The 25,278-nt window shown below is 41.4% G+C and overlaps 3 protein-coding genes across 7 annotated transcripts; all 3 read left to right on the top strand.

The window, feature by feature from the left end:
• The first annotated feature begins 104 nt into the window (after positions 1–104).
• LOC311041210 (acyl-CoA desaturase-like) lies at positions 105–11,236 on the top strand. 5 transcript variants are annotated; one of them, XR_014600373.1, is made up of 8 exons: positions 105–226; positions 1,046–1,334; positions 3,446–3,576; positions 4,072–4,277; positions 4,611–4,843; positions 5,584–5,755; positions 8,849–9,435; positions 10,108–11,236. XR_014600373.1 is itself a non-coding variant. In XM_084086120.1 (6 exons), the coding sequence occupies exons 2-6, from the start codon at positions 1,073–1,075 to the stop codon at positions 5,628–5,630; spliced, it is 879 nt and encodes a 292-aa protein (XP_083942246.1). In that variant the 5' UTR covers positions 105–226; positions 1,046–1,072; the 3' UTR covers positions 5,631–5,863. The 5 variants fall into 5 exon arrangements, 3 of the variants coding, with proteins under 3 accessions (XP_083942246.1, XP_083942245.1, XP_083942244.1); XR_014600374.1 differs by lacking the exons at positions 8,849–9,435; positions 10,108–11,236 and adding an exon at positions 7,879–8,033; XM_084086120.1 differs by lacking the exons at positions 8,849–9,435; positions 10,108–11,236 and having other exon boundaries at positions 5,584–5,863.
• A 1,603-nt stretch (positions 11,237–12,839) lies between these two features.
• On the top strand, positions 12,840–19,773 carry LOC311041201 (acyl-CoA desaturase-like). The gene is made up of 7 exons (XM_084086105.1): positions 12,840–12,961; positions 13,781–14,069; positions 16,181–16,311; positions 16,807–17,012; positions 17,346–17,445; positions 18,603–18,753; positions 19,494–19,773. Exons 2-7 carry the CDS (start codon positions 13,808–13,810, stop codon positions 19,538–19,540), a joined length of 897 nt encoding a protein of 298 aa, XP_083942231.1. The 5' UTR covers positions 12,840–12,961; positions 13,781–13,807; the 3' UTR covers positions 19,541–19,773.
• On the top strand, positions 19,491–25,204 carry LOC311041200 (perforin-1-like). Its single transcript, XM_084086104.1, has 3 exons — positions 19,491–19,665; positions 22,759–23,345; positions 24,020–25,204. The coding sequence occupies exons 2-3, from the start codon at positions 22,792–22,794 to the stop codon at positions 24,744–24,746; spliced, it is 1,281 nt and encodes a 426-aa protein (XP_083942230.1). The 5' UTR covers positions 19,491–19,665; positions 22,759–22,791; the 3' UTR covers positions 24,747–25,204.
• Positions 25,205–25,278: the final 74 nt, after the last annotated feature.

Here is a 25,278-nt window from a genome sequence, read left to right as displayed (position 1 = left end):
AAAAAAAACCTGGTTGGCAGTGGTTGCTTATTTCTCATGCAATCTGGCAACACTGCCCGCTTGTCCAATCGCTGCCAGACGAGCCGCACTTCATCTAATTCTCACACAGATGCAACATCAGCAGCAGTCCGTTTATTTCCTCTTCTGTAAGTCGTAGTTTTGGTGGCAACATAACTTAATACCACTCATTAAAAAACCCTTCAACCCTCGTCAAAGTCTACATCTGGTGAGTATGAATTAATAGGCGTGGGTGGCTGGCTGCGCGTTTCCTATATTCGATTTTTCCCTGTAAATATAAATATTATGCTTATGCAACAGCATCATCACGTTCCATCCTGTCTGTCTCCATGCAGTGTTGCCATGTCCGCTTATTAGACGCGACTTTGGGGCTTGTTTTTGTCGCGTACACGTAAATTATTGGTTGTTGCGGCTATTTTTTTGGGCTTGTTTCTAAAGTGTAGTTGCTTATTTGGGGCTTGTTTCCTATTGTTGTTTAAACCAGTGGTTCTCACATATTTTCATGTCAAGGACCCCCAGATTAATATGTAATCGTCCGCACATCCATCCCCAATTCCCCATCTAAAAAGATTTTGTAACAGGGACACCAGCCCCCCATGCAAGATTTTGTGTTCATTTATTCCACATTTCCCCTTCTTTTTTTCCCTCCCATGATTTTATTTAAATAGCAGCTCTACAAGCTCTATTTTCAAATGGCGCTCAGGTGGCCTATAATAGTCGCTTCTTTTGGGCTTGTTTTCATAGACCTGGTTGCTTATTTTCCTCGCTGAATCTGGCAACACTGTCTCCAAGCCCAGGCAAAGCAGCAGCACTGCAATTAATGCAGACGTGCTTTTGTAACCGTATGGTCTTGACAAAGGATCTGATATAATAACAAAATATATGTCGTTTTTTTTTTTTTTTTATAATATATATATAAAAATCTAATGTAAAAAAATATAAAATATATATTAAAAAAATATATACAAATATAAAAATATATGTCGTTTTTTATTTGTTTTTTATTTTCTATAGATTTTTTTTGCAGACAATATTATTAGCAGCCAAACCAACCATGACGGAGGCTGAGAGCTCAGATTATCCGGTGAAGCGCATCATCAGGTCCAGCATCAGCAACGGGAATAGTAAGGTTGTTTCAGAGCCGACGACACAGACAGAAGATGATGCCTTTGACCACGCATACCAGGAGAAAGAAGGCCCCAAACCTCAACGCATCATGGTCTGGAAGAATGTCATCCTAATGACTTTATTGCACGTAGGAGCTGCCTATGGCGTTTCACAAGTCCCTGCAGCAGCTCCATTGACCTTGGTTTGGTGTAAGTATTGAGTAAAGTAGTGGTTCTCAAAGTGGGGTCCGGGGACCCCCAGGGATACTTGAGGGGGTTCTAGGGGGTCCCCAGCTAAATGATAGATTAGGAACCAAATGGACCCTTATGGGTCTGTAACTCTGAGAGTGTACAAATGGAACCAAATGGACCCTGACGGGTCCATTTGGTTCCATTTATACACTCTCAGAGTTAAGTTAACATTGATTTTACAACATGAATTGGGGTCCCGAGATAGAAATGCCATTAAATGTGGTTCCGTAGCCCTAATGCATGTCAAACTGGGGGCCCTTAAAATGTATCTTTTCAAATGGGGGTCCGCGGGCTAATAAGTGTCCATTTGGGGGTCCTTGACATGAAAAAGTTTGAGAACCATTGAATGGTTCTCAACCTTTTCAGGCCACACCACCCCCCAAAATAATCATATTCTACAAGCTCACTCACAACGCCAACGCATATCTTTAAGTCTGTGTGTGCAGATGTGGTCGAATAACGTCGAGGAGGGGTTAAATAATATTTTAGAAGCCATAAAGTCACAGCTCTAACGTTATGTCATAATATGGCTTCAAAAGACACCAGCCCACTTTCTACCAGGTGGTTATAGGCTAATCGTGAAGAGTGGTTTGCCTGCATTTTGCCGTGAGGCGTAAAATTTCCATAGGACGTGGTTAACTCGACTATTATGGTCAAATCTGACACAAGTTTGTTTCTTAGTAGACTGACAGCAAATGGGGAGAGAGATGGGTAGTGACACGCAGCTCAGGTCTTCGGGAACGGGATCGAACCTGCGACACGCTGTCAGGCTGGCATTGCAGCCTATAGGGTGCCTGGACCGCCACGCTGCGGACCAGGCCTAAATCTGACACGAGTTTGATCAGAGTCCTGGCCTGAAGACAAGCCAATTTTGAATCCTATCATGGTGCCTCCCACTGGTGGCACTATGATACTTTTACAAACTGATCCTCGCATCTGCCTCAAATTTGGCCAGCAAAGCCTTTAAGACCTCTATGATGTGACATTGTGAAGGGCTTGAGTTTTCGTGGAATGGTATCGTGGTGACACGGCAAATTTGCATGCTCATTGTACTGTAATGTGGATATCCGCAACATCAAAACAACACGCCTGTTAATTACAGCTTGTTATAGACATTATTGTGCACTTCACGACACTGAAACAGGAACTTGGCTGTTCCTATTTAAGCGTCCAGTTGTTGTTTTACCAATGACTGGTGATTTCTGATATTCTTATTTAGCTGCTGCTCAGAGGTATCTTTGTCTATTTCTGCCCTTTCAGGTGTCATGTCTGATTGAACCGTTATACAGGATTTTGTTCTCCATGTACAAAACATTACTTTTTTTTAAAGTAGAATTCACATCCACCTACAGTACGTGTGGTTCTTAGGACACGGCAGTCTGCTCCTTTGTGCAGAATCCCAAGAGTGTGAGGGTTTGGAATCATGTAAAGTCACGCCGGCTGCCACATGTCCCAACGTGCGAGAACGCTGCGAAGGTCCGAGGGCTCGATCACCACCGCTTTCAGCTAGAATTGAACCTTAGAATGGCTGTATCCATGGTTATACCCATGTGTCCTAGGACCGAGCACCGACATTATCACAGTTTAACCCAAGACCGGGAAAGCCTATACGTTGTTATACCTTTAAAACCGGGAAATGACATTTTCGATGTTGCTTTGTATATGTATTTTGAATAAAAGATTTAAGATTTTCAGAAAACCTAGGTTAGGATTTAGAAGGCATTTTTAAAATCGGCCTCAGATCTAAATGGGTTAATGACACAAGATGCCCCCCCTTAACTCATGTAATTACTCAATTACATTCACCGGCTTCGAACTCATTTGTGAATAGTCTGGAGTAATTGATACTATTTCCCTTTTCACTGATCGCTGGTTGAAAAGCATCGCTCCAATTAGTTCCTTGTACACCCAGATGTCGACTTTAGTAGTCATGTGTTGACGCCCCCACAAATTCATTTTTGCACAGTGAGTCATCCAAGTACAATAAACGATTCATGCCATGGGGTGTGAATGTGCGAGAAAGTTATTATAGTGTTGTTTGATGACGAACTCCTTTGTTTCTCCCGCAGCTGTGTTTTGCTTTTTGGTAAGTGCTTTAGGAGTGACGGCAGGAGCTCATCGACTGTGGAGCCACAGATCTTATAAGGCCTCAGTGCCCCTAAGAATCTTCCTTGCTCTTGCTAACTCCATGGCCTTCCAGGTAACTGCAGAGCGTTAAAGGGATGTTTCACTTTCAAACATGTCTTTTTTTTTTGGTAAATTCATTTTTTTAATTTTCCCAGAAAATGATATAAAATGTATAATATATAAAATGAATGAAAAAAGTAATTGAAAAAACACAAATGTCAGTCACCAGAACCAAGGACGGGTGTTTTCGATGAATCTATCATGGTTAAAATGGAGTTTGAAGTTTCAATGGGTTTATATAGGAAGGGGGCGTGTCTGATAAATTGAATATCAAATATCTAAATACTGAATCAAGCAACTTAAAAACTGTATGCCCACAAAAGCCTGAGTAGACGTTTAAATGACCCCAAACACGTTAAAAGTGAAATATCCCTTTAAGGTCACAGACAGTCATAACATGCACACACGCACAGTTGGAAGTAACAGTATAATGGCAGTTATCATAACAGCGTAAGTACCATCTTGACTGCACAGTGTATGTAATCTTTGTCTTTGCATCAACCCACAGAATGATATCTTTGAATGGGCTCGAGACCACAGGGTTCACCACAAATATTCAGAGACCGATGCTGACCCTCACAACGCCACCCGGGGCTTCTTTTATGCCCACATTGGCTGGTTGTTGGTGCGCAAGCATCCCGACGTCATTGAAAAGGGAAAAAAGTTGGAGCTCAGCGACCTAAAGGCTGACAAAGTTGTGATGTTTCAAAGGAAGTAAGTGCATTTAAATCAGTCAAGTGGAAGTATTTAAGTCTAAACGGCTTCAATCTGTTTTTAGCATTCCTTCCTTTTCTTTTTGTAGCGTTGTTGATTTAACCTGTTTTGTATTAGAAAATGTAAAGGGTTAAGAAAATGGGAAGGGGCCCATTGGTAGATTGACATAGAAGAATACCAGTTGTAAAGTGTATGCCATTCACTTACATCAGAGCTTAAATACAAGCACATTATATGTACACTGTCAGTCCTGAGGGAATTAAACTAAAACAAATTCCACTTAGGAAAATAATAAGTACATGGGTTTGAACTCCATCCGTTTCCCCTCTATAGGTATTACAAGCCGTCTGTGTTGCTCCTGTGCTTTGGCCTCCCCATGTTCGTGCCTTGGTACCTGTGGGGAGAGACACTATGGGTGGCATACTTCGTCCCAGCTCTGCTGAGGTACACCTTGGTTCTGAACGCCACCTGGCTGGTCAACAGCGCTGCTCACATGTGGGGGAACAGACCCTATGACCAAAACATCAACCCCAGGGAGAACAAGTTTGTCGCGTTCAGCGCCATAGGTATGAACGTTCACCACTCAAGCCCTAGTTCATTCTTAACCCATAGAGCCCGGGAAAGCATCATTTGTGTCATTTTAAGATTTCTTCGGCTATTCAAAAATAGCAGATCTACAAGCTCATAGCGCGGCACTCTCTGTGCCGCGCTATGAGCTTGTAGATCTGCTATCTTTGAAAAATCGTCAAAATGTGTGCAAATCTTGGAATACACATATATTTTTAAAGCGAACATTTGTAAAATATTTAGTTCCAGGGACGCCAGAATCAAAGATTGGAGTTACAAATGCCCACTTAAAAAAAATAATCTAAAAAAGTAGATCTACAAGCTCATAGTGCGGCCCTCGGTGCCACGCTATGAGCCAGGTTGAAAGTGATTAAGTTACAGTCTATAGTATAGAGACAATTAAACAATGATTACTATAGGCCCCTTTTGTTCTTACGTCATGAATGATTGAGGCAAAACAAAGGAATATTGGATTGGAGGCAAACATGTATCAAACATGGTAGTAGGTTAGGTACTCGCCATCTTTAACGTGTCATCTGGCTGTGTTGTTGGGTTCCAAAATTAAAGGAGTAAATGGCTCCATCTTGAGAAATTATCACATATAAACTCACGTCACCAGGCTTTGGAAAGCCTGGTTTATGTTCCAAACAAACCAGTCTGATGCGGTCTAGAGCCCGCCTACCAGCCTGTAATTTGCAGACAGACATAAAGGCACATAACGTTTCCATATCTGCTCTAGACCCAGACCGGATCTGTAATCTACAAAGCGAATTGAGCCAAGTGTAACCGCATAACAGCTGCCACTGCTGGTCAAATAAATTGAAGACAACTAATGGTTAAATATAAAGATATAAAACAAAAGGATTGGACATGAGGCGGTGCTTGTGTTTCTAGCACACACTTCAAATCAGGTAAGGTTTACATAAAAGTATTGTATGTTGTAGGTATGGAATGGATATAAGGTTTGTCATGCCTATTCATCAGAAGTTGATTGGGTAACTAAGGAATATAGGTGTTTTCTCTCAGAACTCAGCCAAGTAGCGCATGATGTGTGTCAGGTGTGTGTTCAAGAAGGTACAGTAACAAGATACAATAGGTGGGCACCTCAGTGTTAAATTGGCTTTTTTTTCTCCAAAATGTAAAGAATATATATATTTGGAAAATGTTTTTAAGCAAATTAAAGTATACATGATTAGAACAAGCTTAAACATTCGACAATTAAGGTCCAATATTTCTACAATTGCTACAAATTGCTACACAACCTGTATATCCAGTCATTTTGGGGCATAAACAAGAAGTTGAAGGGTACATGTTGTACATGTATACTTTACATTACTAAGACCAATTAACATTAACATTTTGGACAAAATTGCCGATTTTACATCGAGGTGCCCAGATGTCCCTAGTGCCCACCCATCCTGTATCCGTGTTGGTATCCATGTATTGATTGTCTAACGTGTACAGCTAATGTTTTGCCTCCACTTAGGCTGCGGCCACTGAAAATGGAAGTGCTGTCGTAAAAAACAACATTCATTATGCTTGAATAACGATTAAAGCTTCAGAGCCACCTTAGGGGGGTCTCATTAGTGTTCATTTAACTCTGAGAGTGTACAAATGGAACCAAATGGACCCGTTCCATTTGTACACTCTCAGAGTTACAGAGACACATAAGGGTCAATTGGGTTCCTAACTATTAATTTGGCTGAGGACCCCCTGGAACCCCCTCAAGGACCAATGGTGGTCCCCGGACCACTGGTTGAAAACCACTGGTATAGAGTTATATGGTGCAAGCAAGCATACATACCTCAGTCCTCAGGCGCAGGTGTGCCTACTTTACTGTTAGCCTACTATCTCCTTCTCTGAGCCTGTGAAGCAAATACACAAACTAATCATTAATAGGAGGCTGAAGAGAAGATTGTACTGAATTATATGTAGACTCAAAGACAAACACTTGTATGCCAATAGCTTACAGAGTGGCTATTCGGCTAGTTTGAAATAATAATATTAATATTAATATTAATATTCATAATATTTGAATTCCACATTAAAGGATATTTCACTTTCAAATAAAATAAACATTACAAAAAGATATGGAAAATAAATGAAAAGATAATGGAAAAATCACGGCCCCCTCAAGCATTAGAATGTTTCACTAAAGGGTGAGGGGGGCGTGATTATTATTTGAAAGTAAAATATCCCTTTAAGTTTACAAAGTACTTGACAGAAACTGATATGATATGAAATGATATTGGGTTTAATACAAATAATATATACAAAATAATAATAAGTAAAACAGTAAATAAAAAAATACATAGAACATGTAAAAACATAAAACCAGGGACTCCCTTTAATGCATCCATAGGCCTAGTTAAAAACAACTGTAACTAGATGTGTTTTAACTATGTTAACTTTTCTTTCATGAATACAATAATATTTTTGTCCAATTGGTATGGTAGAGTATGTGCACAATATAATTGGGGTGGTTGTATTTTGTCTCCCTGCTCTTTTATTGAGAGTATTTGAGACATTTAGATCATGTCAAAGGTCATGTCTCACCTAGAAACAGGATCTGACGACAACTTTTTTCCTGATGGTCAAGATTCAATTTATCCCCTGAGCTGGCTTTATTAGCTCAATGGTAATACAAATTCAGCACTTGCGCTGTAAACCGGGTTCAAATCCGAGGTTGAAGAGGAAAGTTACATCGTGCTCCATGCGTGCTTTAAGTTTGTTTATGAAACTTGGTGTGTTGATGACTCTAAGGTTTTCAGCAAGATAATTCCAGAGTTTGGAGCCATAGCTATAGCTAGCCTACTGACTTTACTAAATGATCAGTAAATCTCTTTTTTTCCCCTTCTTCTTCGATCGCTGTACATTTGCACATGTGTGTGCCACCATCCTCTTTACCCATCATCCACCTTCCATCAAGATCATTTAATCGCTAAAACCTATACATTCCTCATCTTTGCTAAACCACTGTAGGCTTATACTGTCACAGGTGCATCTTCACTTTCTTTCTCCTGTGTTCCTCCAGGGGGCTTGAACTTTGCCTGTCTTGGTTTTCAATGCAGAAGCAGCTTTAATAACAGTATGTCAGTCTCAAATTGAAAGTCTCAACTAAAGAATCACAGGAGGCAGATGGAAGGTGAGTGTAGAATTATCCGAGCTTTTCAGCAGGGAAGTTTGCGTATAATTATTGCCATGTTATATGTGTGTATTTTTCTGCTTACTTAAAATTGTATAAACTAAAGTTTAGTAGAAAAGGTCAAAACAAATGCAGATTGTGAGGGCCACGGCTCTGGCCTGTGGTCTCGGCTCCAAAGCAGAGGATGTGACGTGGGGTTTGCATGAGAGAAACAGGTGTTGATTGATTAGATCAGATAAGGACAGTAGCCACTGTTAGAGCACAGTGCAGGAGCCTGAGTTGCGTCATGTAAGACAGTACCAAGTCACGTGATTAATCAACAGAAGGTTTCACCCACATGGGTAGACCAAACCCATATAAATAGAGTGGATGCTCACTAGTCAGTACGAAGTGTCCTGCAGGCATCAGTGTTACTAGTTGACAGGGTGTCATTGGTGCGTTCGTCATTTTCCATTGCGAGCTCCGAGAGACTGACGGTAAGAATTGAGTGTTTACACGACGATAAATGTATGAATTTCTGATATGTTTTTTTAGTTTTGTGTGTATATTCAAGTGATTTTCTTTTGGGTGACTTACTCACTGTAGCTGTTAATTTGGGACCCTGAGTGAGTCACTAATATTCATCCATAGTAGCCTACATTTTATTCTTATATCTGTTAATGTTTGATTAACCATTAACGAGCTTTGGTTAACGGTTATGAAAAAACATTAAAAGGGTCATCCTGTAGAACCAACCATCTAATTTTACATTGGAACATGTAATACAGTATGTTCCAGGGGCCACAAGAAAGCTCAGCTATTATCAATGACCAGACTAAGTGCATTTTGTAGTAAAGTAACAGGTACCAATTTCTTTTAGTGAGACCTTGTAGACTGCTGGAGGTAAAAGACAATGGTGACCTCAGTCATGTGTCACACCCTGATGACCCTGGGTTTCCTGATCATTTCTAACCTCGATGCCATCGATGGAGCTTTCATGTGCCGCGCAGGTACCCTGGAACAATGTCACACTCTCCCGTTCGTACCGGGGCACGACCAAGCGGGAGAGGGCTACGATGTGGTGAAGCTGGAGCCTACTGGTGCTTATGTGTTTGAAGTCAACAAATACCTGAGCCCAACAAGCTCCTGCACGATTTGTACTAATCCTCTGATGGACGACCAGTTCCAGAAGCTTCCTCACTACATGGCAGACTGGCACACTCACTCGGACCGTTGCAAGAGTGTAAATCAGACCTTTTCCTCGCTTACCTCTGCGGTGCAGAGTGCCAGTTCTGTGATAATGAATAACTGGCGTCTGGGGCTAGAACTGCCGGTCAAAGGGGGTGGGTTGAAGGGTGAGGTGCAGATGGCGGGCAGTAAGTCTAAGGTGCAAAGCTTTTCATCCTCTTCTTTCCAGTCAGAGAAAACTTCTCTCAACGTCAACCAGTTCCACTGCAAACACTACAGGTCAGATCATGTTTTTTGCTCTTTGCTTGTTCTATCTAAAGTCATTAGGGCTGATCCAAGATCATCCCCATGTCTCTCCATCGTCTTTAATCACTTAAACCCTATATAAATGAAAATCTTTATTTCGAACATGTTAAAATTAGACAACCAAGTCAAAAAATGTAATATATGCAATATAATAAAAAATACAAAACAAATCAAAAACAAGCCTCAGGCAACAAAATACTATAATTCTACATGTTGAAAAAGGAGACGTCAAGCGGCATCGCTTGATGTGTACATTTTCACATATACCAACATGGTATACTGTACATTTAAATAAACATTTAAATCTTTCACCACAGAGAAATTAAACAGATAATTAAATAATGTAATAATGTAATTCATATATAATTATCTAAAATGATAATATACACCCTACCCTCCTTATCTTGTATTATATTCAATTTCTTATAAAACGTATACATTTGGCGCGAATCACTACACACAGAATACTTATTTATTTATTTATTTATTTATTTATTAGTTATTGAGTAGTTGTGGTGCTCAATGAATACGTTTAACGTTAAGGTAACAGAACACTTGAGGACACAAACTGTACAACGACTAACAACTAACCATACCATATTTCAAAGCTAATGAAACATGCCATCCTTCTCCTTCATACTGTAGATTTCGAGTGCCCAACAGAAGTCCTCTGTCAGTGCAGTTCCAGCAAGACATCCAGTCTCTTCCACTGGAGAACATGGCCAACACTACCAACACTACTGAGGCATACCGCAGCTTCATTGAGATCTATGGGACGCACTACATTCGTCTGGTGGACCTGGGGGGTCGAATGAACAAAGTGACGACCATAGACACTTGTCTGGCCACCCTGAATACTGTCACTGTAGGTCAGGTGGAGCACTGCATGAACATGGGGATCATGGTTGGGCAGGGGCTCGTGAAACTGGCCCAAGTGGCCCCCAACATGACTAGTGAGGCATGTAGAAAGATTCTCAACAACCGCGACACTGTGACAAATGACGAAAACGGTTTTCTTAAGCATATGACTGAGGTGGTTGGAGGAAACGGCTGGAGCGGAGAGTTTTCTCTGACGACAGAGGACTCGGCCGGCTTCACAAAATGGAAGGACAGCCTTAAAACGTCGCCTGACATATTGTCTTTCAATCTGTCGCCACTGCACGAGTTGGTTGCAGACGCAAAGATTAAGTCCAACCTGGGAAAAGCCATTAGAGAGTATATAATTGATAATGGCATTCAAACAAATGATCCACAGATGATACACAGCTGCCCTCTCCCGACTGCTGCTCCCCCTGGGAGGGGTCATGCCTTTTTTTGCTTTTATTTTAATGTTGTTTTATGCTTTTGCTTTTCTTTTTTGCTTCATTGTTAAATTAGTTGTACTTTTCTGCCTACTCTGTGTAGAGTTTGCATGTTCTCCCCGTGTCTCCTAGGGTAGTTAATACCCTCACAAAAACATGTAGTAATCCTGGTCGCTATACCGCCTCCCCCATGACAGCCGGGGCGCCTGATGGAGGGGAAGGGAACTGGTTGGAATAACGTGTTCCTTCCACACGCTACGTCCTACCGAGGAAACTCCCCCCTTTCAGGTGACAAGAAGGTCAGTTGGCTCTCATGCATTGAACGAAGCATAAGCTCGGCCCTGGCCTCCCTAGGCTGTGGGGGACTGGTGTAGCGCTGGTGTAGGGCTGGTGTAGTGCCCAGGATCACTTAGGAAATTGGCACCGGGTGAAAAAAATGGGTTACAAAAATCGCGGGATAAAAATGTAAAGAAAAAAAAAATGGCTGTACTTCTTCTGTGATTATATTCTTTCTCTGTAAAGAACTTTGAGCTGCATTTCATGTCATGAAAGGTGCTATACAAATAAAGTTTATTATTATTATCACACAGTTGTCGTTGGAGAGGGCTACAATATCAACGGGGACTGGTGGCTTACACCAGAGATATTAGTGGGGGGCTGTGAATGTGTCATTTTTTGTTTTCATTTCATACTCATGTGAAAGTGCATGCAATGAGCTTGTCAGCTCATTGCATGAATATGCATCAATATTTGCCTCTGAGATGTAGTGGAGTAGAAGTAAAAGTATTGGAATTTGGAGATACTGAAGTAAAGTACAAATACCTCAAAAGTGTACTTAAGTAGCCTACAGTACTTGATGAGCACATGTACTTAGTTACTTTCCACCACCACTGAGTGTTAGTGGAAACTCATAATAACAACACTGACTCTGCAGACCCAGAGACCAGACCCACCAGACCAGCCCCAGCGGTGGTTGCTTGACAACCAACGGCGGGCCAATCGCAGCGCGACAGGCCTGCCATCCCTCGGGGCCATGGGATGGGATGCTGGCAGCGAATGAATAAACCGGTGAACAGCAGATAAAAGGACAGCCAATGAGACGCGTCGTAAGGTGGGCATCGAGTAGGGTTGCCATGTCCGCTTATTATAGGCTACTTTGGGCTCCCCCCCTGTAAAGTTGCTTCTAAATATTGGTATCTTGCGGTTTTCTTGCCTTTTTTTGCAAACTGATAATAAAGTATTCAATCAATCAATCAATCAATCAATCAATGTTGCTTAAACCAGTGGTTCTCAAACATTTTCATGGCAAGGAAGGACACCCAGATTAATTATATTTGTCTGCAGACCGGCCCCCCATCTGAAAATATTTTAACAACCCAATACATACAAGATTTGTGTTGTTATGTTTCAAAAACATTCCAAAATGACCTCTTTTTTAAGAAATATTTATTTTTTGGGGGGAAATAGCACAAGCTCACAACGCGTCGCAACGCATTGTGAGCTTGTAGATCTGCTATTTTCAACTAGCTGTAGCATATATAGTCCCTTATTTTGGGCTTGTTTTCATTGAGCTCCACTGATCTCACTCAACCCAGATTCAGCACAAGCGGGGTTAAATTCATTCTACTGCTAATATGCCACCAAAATGTGGAATTGATGATGAATTGAGTACAAAGAAAGGACCCCAATGGAAACAAGCCATATAGTGCTTTCTTGGGTTTAAAATCCTCTTAACAGACCTTGTATTGAACTGTGCTTGTCTTTGCAAACTGTTAATAAAGTATTCAATCAATCAATCAATCAATCAATCAATCAATCAATCAATTAAGCCCTACCAAGAGTGTGATTCCTTACTCTCCTTCAAAACCACCATAAAAGAGCATCTGCCTGCAAATGGTAACTGGTCTGGTCCTATTAACGTCTAAGCTTAACACCAGGAAATGCAAACTGTTAATAAAGTATTAAATCAATCAAAAAAAACCTGGTTGGCAGTGGTTGCTTATTTCTCATGCAATCTGGCAACACTGCCCGCTTGTCCAATCGCTGCCAGACGAGCCGCACTTCATCTAATTCTCACACAGATGCAACATCAGCAGCAGTCCGTTTATTTCCTCTTCTGTAAGTCGTAGTTTTGGTGGCAACATAACTTAATACCACTCATTAAAAAACCCTTCAACCCTCGTCAAAGTCTACATCTGGTGAGTATGAATTAATAGGCGTGGGTGGCTGGCTGCGCGTTTCCTATATTCGATTTTTCCCTGTAAATATAAATATTATGCTTATGCAACAGCATCATCACGTTCCATCCTGTCTGTCTCCATGCAGTGTTGCCATGTCCGCTTATTAGACGCGACTTTGGGGCTTGTTTTTGTCGCGTACACGTAAATTATTGGTTGTTGCGGCTATTTTTTTGGGCTTGTTTCTAAAGTGTAGTTGCTTATTTGGGGCTTGTTTCCTATTGTTGTTTAAACCAGTGGTTCTCACATATTTTCATGTCAAGGACCCCCAGATTAATATGTAATCGTCCGCACATCCATCCCCAATTCCCCATCTAAAAAGATTTTGTAACAGGGACACCAGCCCCCCATGCAAGATTTTGTGTTCATTTATTCCACATTTCCCCTTCTTTTTTTCCCTCCCATGATTTTATTTAAATAGCAGCTCTACAAGCTCTATTTTCAAATGGCGCTCAGGTGGCCTATAATAGTCGCTTCTTTTGGGCTTGTTTTCATAGACCTGGTTGCTTATTTTCCTCGCTGAATCTGGCAACACTGTCTCCAAGCCCAGGCAAAGCAGCAGCACTGCAATTAATGCAGACGTGCTTTTGTAACCGTATGGTCTTGACAAAGGATCTGATATAATAACAAAATATATGTCGTTTTTTTTTTATTTTTATAATATATATATAAAAATCTAATGTAAAAAAATATAAAATATATATTAAAAAAATATATACAAATATAAAAATATATGTCGTTTTTTATTTGTTTTTTATTTTCTATAGATTTTTTTTGCAGACAATATTATTAGCAGCCAAACCAACCATGACGGAGGCTGAGAGCTCAGATTATCCGGTGAAGCGCATCATCAGGTCCAGCATCAGCAACGGGAATAGTAAGGTTGTTTCAGAGCCGACGACACAGACAGAAGATGATGCCTTTGACCACGCATACCAGGAGAAAGAAGGCCCCAAACCTCAACGCATCATGGTCTGGAAGAATGTCATCCTAATGACTTTATTGCACGTAGGAGCTGCCTATGGCGTTTCACAAGTCCCTGCAGCAGCTCCATTGACCTTGGTTTGGTGTAAGTATTGAGTAAAGTAGTGGTTCTCAAAGTGGGGTCCGGGGACCCCCAGGGATACTTGAGGGGGTTCTAGGGGGTCCCCAGCTAAATGATAGATTAGGAACCAAATGGACCCTTATGGGTCTGTAACTCTGAGAGTGTACAAATGGAACCAAATGGACCCTGACGGGTCCATTTGGTTCCATTTATACACTCTCAGAGTTAAGTTAACATTGATTTTACAACATGAATTGGGGTCCCGAGATAGAAATGCCATTAAATGTGGTTCCGTAGCCCTAATGCATGTCAAACTGGGGGCCCTTAAAATGTATCTTTTCAAATGGGGGTCCGCGGGCTAATAAGTGTCCATTTGGGGGTCCTTGACATGAAAAAGTTTGAGAACCACTGAATGGTTCTCAACCTTTTCAGGCCACACCACCCCCCAAAATAATCATATTCTACAAGCTCACTCACAACGCCAACGCATATCTTTAAGTCTGTGTGTGCAGATGTGGTCGAATAACGTCGAGGAGGGGTTAAATAATATTTTAGAAGCCATAAAGTCACAGCTCTAACGTTATGTCATAATATGGCTTCAAAAGACACCAGCCCACTTTCTACCAGGTGGTTATAGGCTAATCGTGAAGAGTGGTTTGCCTGCATTTTGCCGTGAGGCGTAAAATTTCCATAGGACGTGGTTAACTCGACTATTATGGTCAAATCTGACACAAGTTTGTTTCTTAGTAGACTGACAGCAAATGGGGAGAGAGATGGGTAGTGACACGCAGCTCAGGTCTTCGGGAACGGGATCGAACCTGCGACACGCTGTCAGGCTGGCATTGCAGCCTATAGGGTGCCTGGACCGCCACGCTGCGGACCAGGCCTAAATCTGACACGAGTTTGATCAGAGTCCTGGCCTGAAGACAAGCCAATTTTGAATCCTATCATGGTGCCTCCCACTGGTGGCACTATGATACTTTTACAAACTGATCCTCGCATCTGCCTCAAATTTGGCCAGCAAAGCCTTTAAGACCTCTATGATGTGACATTGTGAAGGGCTTGAGTTTTCGTGGAATGGTATCGTGGTGACACGGCAAATTTGCATGCTCATTGTACTGTAATGTGGATATCCGCAACATCAAAACAACACGCCTGTTAATTACAGCTTGTTATAGACATTATTGTGCACTTCACGACACTGAAACAGGAACTTGGCTGTTCCTATTTAAGCGTCCAGTTGTTGTTTTACCAATGACTGGTGATTTCTGATATTCTTATTTAGCTGCTGCTCAGAGGTATCTTTGTCTATTTCTGCCCTTTCAGGTGTCATGTCTGATTGAACCGTTATACAGGATTTTGTTCTCCATGTACAAAACATTACTTTTTTTTAAAGTAGAATTCACATCCACCTACAGTACGTGTGGTTCTTAGGACACGGCAGTCTGCTCCTTTGTGCAGAATCCCAAGAGTGTGAGGGTTTGGAATCATGTAAAGTCACGCCGGCTGCCACATGTCCCAACGTGCGAGAACGCTGCGAAGGTCCGAGGGCTCGATCACCACCGCTTTCAGCTAGAATTGAACCTTAGAATGGCTGTATCCATGGTTATACCCATGTGTCCTAGGACCGAGCACCGACATTATCACAGTTTAACCCAAGACCGGGAAAGCCTATACGTTGTTATACCTTTAAAACCGGGAAATGACATTTTCGATGTTGCTTTGTATATGTATTTTGAATAAAAGATTTAAGATTTTCAGAAAACCTAGGTTAGGATTTAGAAGGCATTTTTAAAATCGGCCTCAGATCTAAATGGGTTAATGACACAAGATGCCCCCCCTTAACTCATGTAATTACTCAATTACATTCACCGGCTTCGAACTCATTTGTGAATAGTCTGGAGTAATTGATACTATTTCCCTTTTCACTGATCGCTGGTTGAAAAGCATCGCTCCAATTAGTTCCTTGTACACCCAGATGTCGACTTTAGTAGTCATGTGTTGACGCCCCCACAAATTCATTTTTGCACAGTGAGTCATCCAAGTACAATAAACGATTCATGCCATGGGGTGTGAATGTGCGAGAAAGTTATTATAGTGTTGTTTGATGACGAACTCCTTTGTTTCTCCCGCAGCTGTGTTTTGCTTTTTGGTAAGTGCTTTAGGAGTGACGGCAGGAGCTCATCGACTGTGGAGCCACAGATCTTATAAGGCCTCAGTGCCCCTAAGAATCTTCCTTGCTCTTGCTAACTCCATGGCCTTCCAGGTAACTGCAGAGCGTTAAAGGGATGTTTCACTTTCAAACATGTCTTTTTTTTTTGGTAAATTCATTTTTTTAATTTTCCCAGAAAATGATATAAAATTTATAATATATAAAATGAATGAAAAAAGTAATTGAAAAAACACAAATGTCAGTCACCAGAACCAAGGACGGGTGTTTTCGATGAATCTATCATGGTTAAAATGGAGTTTGAAGTTTCAATGGGTTTATATAGGAAGGGGGCGTGTCTGATAAATTGAATATCAAATATCTAAATACTGAATCAAGCAACTTAAAAACTGTATGCCCACAAAAGCCTGAGTAGACGTTTAAATGACCCCAAACACGTTAAAAGTGAAATATCCCTTTAAGGTCACAGACAGTCATAACATGCACACACGCACAGTTGGAAGTAACAGTATAATGGCAGTTATCATAACAGCGTAAGTACCATCTTGACTGCACAGTGTATGTAATCTTTGTCTTTGCATCAACCCACAGAATGATATCTTTGAATGGGCTCGAGACCACAGGGTTCACCACAAATATTCAGAGACCGATGCTGACCCTCACAACGCCACCCGGGGCTTCTTTTATGCCCACATTGGCTGGTTGTTGGTGCGCAAGCATCCCGACGTCATTGAAAAGGGAAAAAAGTTGGAGCTCAGCGACCTAAAGGCTGACAAAGTTGTGATGTTTCAAAGGAAGTAAGTGCATTTAAATCAGTCAAGTGGAAGTATTTAAGTCTAAACGGCTTCAATCTGTTTTTAGCATTCCTTCCTTTTCTTTTTGTAGCGTTGTTGATTTAACCTGTTTTGTATTAGAAAATGTAAAGGGTTAAGAAAATGGGAAGGGGCCCATTGGTAGATTGACATAGAAGAATACCAGTTGTAAAGTGTATGCCATTCACTTACATCAGAGCTTAAATACAAGCACATTATATGTACACTGTCAGTCCTGAGGGAATTAAACTAAAACAAATTCCACTTAGGAAAATAATAAGTACATGGGTTTGAACTCCATCCGTTTCCCCTCTATAGGTATTACAAGCCGTCTGTGTTGCTCCTGTGCTTTGGCCTCCCCATGTTCGTGCCTTGGTACCTGTGGGGAGAGACACTATGGCCCTCATTTATCAACGCGGTGTAGACCAAATAATGGGCGTACGGCGAGATCACCGCAATTTTCGGCATTTATCAATATATCCTGACGTGGGCTTTATCCTACGGTACGCTGAGATCTCACGTCTGGTCGGGACCAGTTGTTGACGTTGGCTGCACCCGTTTATTCCATCCTAGACCTGCGGAGCAGCATTGCTTGACTGTCTGAGAGGCATTGGACACCTAATCCACTCATAAATCTGTATATCTACACTAATAAATAATCCCTGTGAAAATATAACATTTTATAAAGTAATTTAAACATACTGCTTTAACAGTCATTCAGATAAGATTGTAGATCTGTCTGTATTGAAAATAGCAGATCTACAAGCTCACAAGCCAGCAACGCGTTGTGAGCTTGTAGATCTGCTATTTTCAAAATATACGGGCGCTTTCTGCGAGAGCACTCTTCTGCGCGAGCACCGGTCTAACAGGCGGCGCTGCTGTTATATTTTCATGGCCACCGGGAGATCAGACATTTAACCCATGGTCCAACACACACCAGCCTTCATTCATTAATGTTCTCTCCAGGCTATCTCTCATTAATGCGGAGCGGGACGGGACTCGCCCGTCCGACGGTCCGAGTCTCACTGGGAAATGGGAATAGCCTACATGAGGGCTTTATTTTAGTGTAACTCGAACGCGCACTGCTCGGTATGGGTTAAATACATTAATCTACAAAAGTATTCCATTCATGCCGATGTGATTGGTATCATAATATGTCATTCATGTAGGCTACAAGCCTACGTGACAATACGCTACGGGCGTGTGTGTGTGTGTGTGTGTGAGAGAGAGAGAGAGAGCGAGCGAGCGAGCGAGAGAGGCGTGTGCGTGTGCGTGTGCGGCGAGGCCAGCGGGGGAGGGGGGGGGGGCTGTTTCTTATTGGCTTTTCATGTCTTTGGTCGTATTCTGGTTCGTCTTCATGTCGTAAAATCGGGGCGTTTTGAGAATATTTATGGGGCGTGTTATTTAAATGACGCTCGTTTCAGCCATGACATTTATCAACGCTGGGACCAAGTGTAAGCTCGGATCAGCTGTGTAGGATGCGTTGATAAATGTGACTTCGACGTTGGTGTACGCCGAATATATGGAAAAATATACGGCGGTTTATACGCTGCGTTGATAAATGAGGGCCCATGGGTGGCATACTTCGTCCCAGCTCTGCTGAGGTACACCTTGGTTCTGAACGCCACCTGGCTGGTCAACAGCGCTGCTCACATGTGGGGGAACAGACCCTATGACCAAAACATCAACCCCAGGGAGAACAAGTTTGTCGCGTTCAGCGCCATAGGTATGAACGTTCACCACTCAAGCCCTAGTTCATTCTTAACCCATAGAGCCCGGGAAAGCATCATTTGTGTCATTTTAAGATTTCTTCGGCTATTCAAAAATAGCAGATCTACAAGCTCATAGCGCGGCACTCTCTGTGCCGCGCTATGAGCTTGTAGATCTGCTATCTTTGAAAAATCGTCAAAATGTGTGCAAATCTTGGAATACACATATATTTTTAAAGCGAACATTTGTAAAATATTTAGTTCCAGGGACGCCAGAATCAAAGATTGGAGTTACAAATGCCCACTTAAAAAAAATAATCTAAAAAAGTAGATCTACAAGCTCATAGTGCGGCCCTCGGTGCCACGCTATGAGCCAGGTTGAAAGTGATTAAGTTACAGTCTATAGTATAGAGACAATTAAACAATGATTACTATAGGCCCCTTTTGTTCTTACGTCATGAATGATTGAGGCAAAACAAAGGAATATTGGATTGGAGGCAAACATGTATCAAACATGGTAGTAGGTTAGGTACTCGCCATCTTTAACGTGTCATCTGGCTGTGTTGTTGGGTTCCAAAATTAAAGGAGTAAATGGCTCCATCTTGAGAAATTATCACATATAAACTCACGTCACCAGGCTTTGGAAAGCCTGGTTTATGTTCCAAACAAACCAGTCTGATGCGGTCTAGAGCCCGCCTACCAGCCTGTAATTTGCAGACAGACATAAAGGCACATAACGTTTCCATATCTGCTCTAGACCCAGACCGGATCTGTAATCTACAAAGCGAATTGAGCCAAGTGTAACCGCATAACAGCTGCCACTGCTGGTCAAATAAATTGAAGACAACTAATGGTTAAATATAAAGATATAAAACAAAAGGATTGGACATGAGGCGGTGCTTGTGTTTCTAGCACACACTTCAAATCAGGTAAGGTTTACATAAAAGTATTGTATGTTGTAGGTATGGAATGGATATAAGGTTTGTCATGCCTATTCATCAGAAGTTGATTGGGTAACTAAGGAATATAGGTGTTTTCTCTCAGAACTCAGCCAAGTAGCGCATGATGTGTGTCAGGTGTGTGTTCAAGAAGGTACAGTAACAAGATACAATAGGTGGGCACCTCAGTGTTAAATTGGCTTTTTTTTCTCCAAAATGTAAAGAATATATATATTTGGAAAATGTTTTTAAGCAAATTAAAGTATACATGATTAGAACAAGCTTAAACATTCGACAATTAAGGTCCAATATTTCTACAATTGCTACAAATTGCTACACAACCTGTATATCCAGTCATTTTGGGGCATAAACAAGAAGTTGAAGGGTACATGTTGTACATGTATACTTTACATTACTAAGACCAATTAACATTAACATTTTGGACAAAATTGCCGATTTTACATCGAGGTGCCCAGATGTCCCTAGTGCCCACCCATCCTGTATCCGTGTTGGTATCCATGTATTGATTGTCTAACGTGTACAGCTAATGTTTTGCCTCCACTTAGGCTGCGGCCACTGAAAATGGAAGTGCTGTCGTAAAAAACAACATTCATTATGCTTGAATAACGATTAAAGCTTCAGAGCCACCTTAGGGGGGTCTCATTAGTGTTCATTTAACTCTGAGAGTGTACAAATGGAACCAAATGGACCCGTTCCATTTGTACACTCTCAGAGTTACAGAGACACATAAGGGTCAATTGGGTTCCTAACTATTAATTTGGCTGAGGACCCCCTGGAACCCCCTCAAGGACCAATGGTGGTCCCCGGACCACTGGTTGAAAACCACTGGTATAGAGTTATATGGTGCAAGCAAGCATACATACCTCAGTCCTCAGGCGCAGGTGTGCCTACTTTACTGTTAGCCTACTATCTCCTTCTCTGAGCCTGTGAAGCAAATACACAAACTAATCATTAATAGGAGGCTGAAGAGAAGATTGTCCTGAATTATATGTAGACTCAAAGACAAACACTTGTATGCCAATAGCTTACAGAGTGGCTATTCGGCTAGTTTGAAATAATAATATTAATATTAATATTAATATTCATAATATTTGAATTCCACATTAAAGGATATTTCACTTTCAAATAAAATAAACATTACAAAAAGATATGGAAAATAAATGAAAAGATAATGGAAAAATCACGGCCCCCTCAAGCATTAGAATGTTTCACTAAAGGGTGAGGGGGGCGTGATTATTATTTGAAAGTAAAATATCCCTTTAAGTTTACAAAGTACTTGACAGAAACTGATATGATATGAAATGATATTGGGTTTAATACAAATAATATATACAAAATAATAATAAGTAAAACAGTAAATAAAAAAATACATAGAACATGTAAAAACATAAAACCAGGGACTCCCTTTAATGCATCCATAGGCCTAGTTAAAAACAACTGTAACTAGATGTGTTTTAACTATGTTAACTTTTCTTTCATGAATACAATAATATTTTTGTCCAATTGGTATGGTAGAGTATGTGCACAATATAATTGGGGTGGTTGTATTTTGTCTCCCTGCTCTTTTATTGAGAGTATTTGAGACATTTAGATCATGTCAAAGGTCATGTCTCACCTAGAAACAGGATCTGACGACAACTTTTTTCCTGATGGTCAAGATTCAATTTATCCCCTGAGCTGGCTTTATTAGCTCAATGGTAATACAAATTCAGCACTTGCGCTGTAAACCGGGTTCAAATCCGAGGTTGAAGAGGAAAGTTACATCGTGCTCCATGCGTGCTTTAAGTTTGTTTATGAAACTTGGTGTGTTGATGACTCTAAGGTTTTCAGCAAGATAATTCCAGAGTTTGGAGCCATAGCTATAGCTAGCCTACTGACTTTACTAAATGATCAGTAAATCTCTTTTTTTCCCCTTCTTCTTCGATCGCTGTACATTTGCACATGTGTGTGCCACCATCCTCTTTACCCATCATCCACCTTCCATCAAGATCATTTAATCGCTAAAACCTATACATTCCTCATCCTTGCTAAACCACTGTAGGCTTATACTGTCACAGGTGCATCTTCACTTTCATTCTCCTGTGTTCCTCCAGGGGGCTTGAACTTTGCCTGTCTTGGTTTTCAATGCAGAAGCAGCTTTAATAACAGTATGTCAGTCTCAAATTGAAAGTCTCAACTAAAGAATCACAGGAGGCAGATGGAAGGTGAGTGTAGAATTATCCGAGCTTTTCAGCAGGGAAGTTTGCGTATAATTATTGCCATGTTATATGTGTGTATTTTTCTGCTTACTTAAAATTGTATAAACTAAAGTTTAGTAGAAAAGGTCAAAACAAATGCAGATTGTGAGGGCCACGGCTCTGGCCTGTGGTCTCGGCTCCAAAGCAGAGGATGTGACGTGGGGTTTGCATGAGAGAAACAGGTGTTGATTGATTAGATCAGATAAGGACAGTAGCCACTGTTAGAGCACAGTGCAGGAGCCTGAGTTGCGTCATGTAAGACAGTACCAAGTCACGTGATTAATCAACAGAAGGTTTCACCCACATGGGTAGACCAAACCCATATAAATAGAGTGGATGCTCACTAGTCAGTACGAAGTGTCCTGCAGGCATCAGTGTTACTAGTTGACAGGGTGTCATTGGTGCGTTCGTCATTTTCCATTGCGAGCTCCGAGAGACTGACGGTAAGAATTGAGTGTTTACACGACGATAAATGTATGAATTTCTGATATGTTTTTTTAGTTTTGTGTGTATATTCAAGTGATTTTCTTTTGGGTGACTTACTCACTGTAGCTGTTAATTTGGGACCCTGAGTGAGTCACTAATATTCATCCATAGTAGCCTACATTTTATTCTTATATCTGTTAATGTTTGATTAACCATTAACGAGCTTTGGTTAACGGTTATGAAAAAACATTAAAAGGGTCATCCTGTAGAACCAACCATCTAATTTTACATTGGAACATGTAATACAGTATGTTCCAGGGGCCACAAGAAAGCTCAGCTATTATCAATGACCAGACTAAGTGCATTTTGTAGTAAAGTAACAGGTACCAATTTCTTTTAGTGAGACCTTGTAGACTGCTGGAGGTAAAAGACAATGGTGACCTCAGTCATGTGTCACACCCTGATGACCCTGGGTTTCCTGATCATTTCTAACCTCGATGCCATCGATGGAGCTTTCATGTGCCGCGCAGGTACCCTGGAACAATGTCACACTCTCCCGTTCGTACCGGGGCACGACCAAGCGGGAGAGGGCTACGATGTGGTGAAGCTGGAGCCTACTGGTGCTTATGTGTTTGAAGTCAACAAATACCTGAGCCCAACAAGCTCCTGCACGATTTGTACTAATCCTCTGATGGACGACCAGTTCCAGAAGCTTCCTCACTACATGGCAGACTGGCACACTCACTCGGACCGTTGCAAGAGTGTAAATCAGACCTTTTCCTCGCTTACCTCTGCGGTGCAGAGTGCCAGTTCTGTGATAATGAATAACTGGCGTCTGGGGCTAGAACTGCCGGTCAAAGGGGGTGGGTTGAAGGGTGAGGTGCAGATGGCGGGCAGTAAGTCTAAGGTGCAAAGCTTTTCATCCTCTTCTTTCCAGTCAGAGAAAACTTCTCTCAACGTCAACCAGTTCCACTGCAAACACTACAGGTCAGATCATGTTTTTTGCTCTTTGCTTGTTCTATCTAAAGTCATTAGGGCTGATCCAAGATCATCCCCATGTCTCTCCATCGTCTTTAATCACTTAAACCCTATATAAATGAAAATCTTTATTTCGAACATGTTAAAATTAGACAACCAAGTCAAAAAATGTAATATATGCAATATAATAAAAAATACAAAACAAATCAAAAACAAGCCTCAGGCAACAAAATACTATAATTCTACATGTTGAAAAAGGAGACGTCAAGCGGCATCGCTTGATGTGTACATTTTCACATATACCAACATGGTATACTGTACATTTAAATAAACATTTAAATCTTTCACCACAGAGAAATTAAACAGATAATTAAATAATGTAATAATGTAATTCATATATAATTATCTAAAATGATAATATACACCCTACCCTCCTTATCTTGTGTATTATATTCAATTTCTTATAAAACGTATACATTTGGCGCGAATCACTACACACAGAATACTTATTTATTTATTTATTTATTTATTTATTAGTTATTGAGTAGTTGTGGTGCTCAATGAATACGTTTAACGTTAAGGTAACAGAACACTTGAGGACACAAACTGTACAACGACTAACAACTAACCATACCATATTTCAAAGCTAATGAAACATGCCATCCTTCTCCTTCATACTGTAGATTTCGAGTGCCCAACAGAAGTCCTCTGTCAGTGCAGTTCCAGCAAGACATCCAGTCTCTTCCACTGGAGAACATGGCCAACACTACCAACACTACTGAGGCATACCGCAGCTTCATTGAGATCTATGGGACGCACTACATTCGTCTGGTGGACCTGGGGGGTCGAATGAACAAAGTGACGACCATAGACACTTGTCTGGCCACCCTGAATACTGTCACTGTAGGTCAGGTGGAGCACTGCATGAACATGGGGATCATGGTTGGGCAGGGGCTCGTGAAACTGGCCCAAGTGGCCCCCAACATGACTAGTGAGGCATGTAGAAAGATTCTCAACAACCGCGACACTGTGACAAATGACGAAAACGGTTTTCTTAAGCATATGACTGAGGTGGTTGGAGGAAACGGCTGGAGCGGAGAGTTTTCTCTGACGACAGAGGACTCGGCCGGCTTCACAAAATGGAAGGACAGCCTTAAAACGTCGCCTGACATATTGTCTTTCAATCTGTCGCCACTGCACGAGTTGGTTGCAGACGCAAAGATTAAGTCCAACCTGGGAAAAGCCATTAGAGAGTATATAATTGATAATGGCATTCAAACAAATGATCCACAGATGATACACAGCTGCCCTCTCCCGACTGCTGCTCCCCCTGGGAGGGGTCATGCCTTTTTTTGCTTTTATTTTGATGTTGTTTTATGCTTTTGCTTTTCTTTTTTGCTTCATTGTTAAATTAGTTGTACTTTTCTGCCTACTCTGTGTAGAGTTTGCATGTTCTCCCCGTGTCTCCTAGGGTAGTTAATACCCTCACAAAAACATGTAGTAATCCTGGTCGCTATACCGCCTCCCCCATGACAGCCGGGGCGCCTGATGGAGGGGAAGGGAACTGGTTGGAATAACGTGTTCCTTCCACACGCTACGTCCTACCGAGGAAACTCCCCCCTTTCAGGTGACAAGAAGGTCAGTTGGCTCTCATGCATTGAACGAAGCATAAGCTCGGCCCTGGCCTCCCTAGGCTGTGGGGGACTGGTGTAGCGCTGGTGTAGGGCTGGTGTAGTGCCCAGGATCACTTAGGAAATTGGCACCGGGTGAAAAAAATGGGTTACAAAAATCGCGGGATAAAAATGTAAAGAAAAAAAAAAAGGTTGTACTTCTTCTGTGATTATATTCTTTCTCTGTAAAGAACTTTGAGCTGCATTTCATGTCATGAAAGGTGCTATACAAATAAAGTTTATTATTATTATCACACAGTTGTCGTTGGAGA

Source organism: Gymnoscopelus microlampas (genome assembly GCF_963454915.1).
Source record: "Gymnoscopelus microlampas genome assembly, contig: SCAFFOLD_25, whole genome shotgun sequence".
NCBI classification, from domain to species: domain Eukaryota; kingdom Metazoa; phylum Chordata; class Actinopteri; order Myctophiformes; family Myctophidae; genus Gymnoscopelus; species Gymnoscopelus microlampas.
This window is presented reverse-complemented; position numbering and strand designations above follow the sequence as displayed.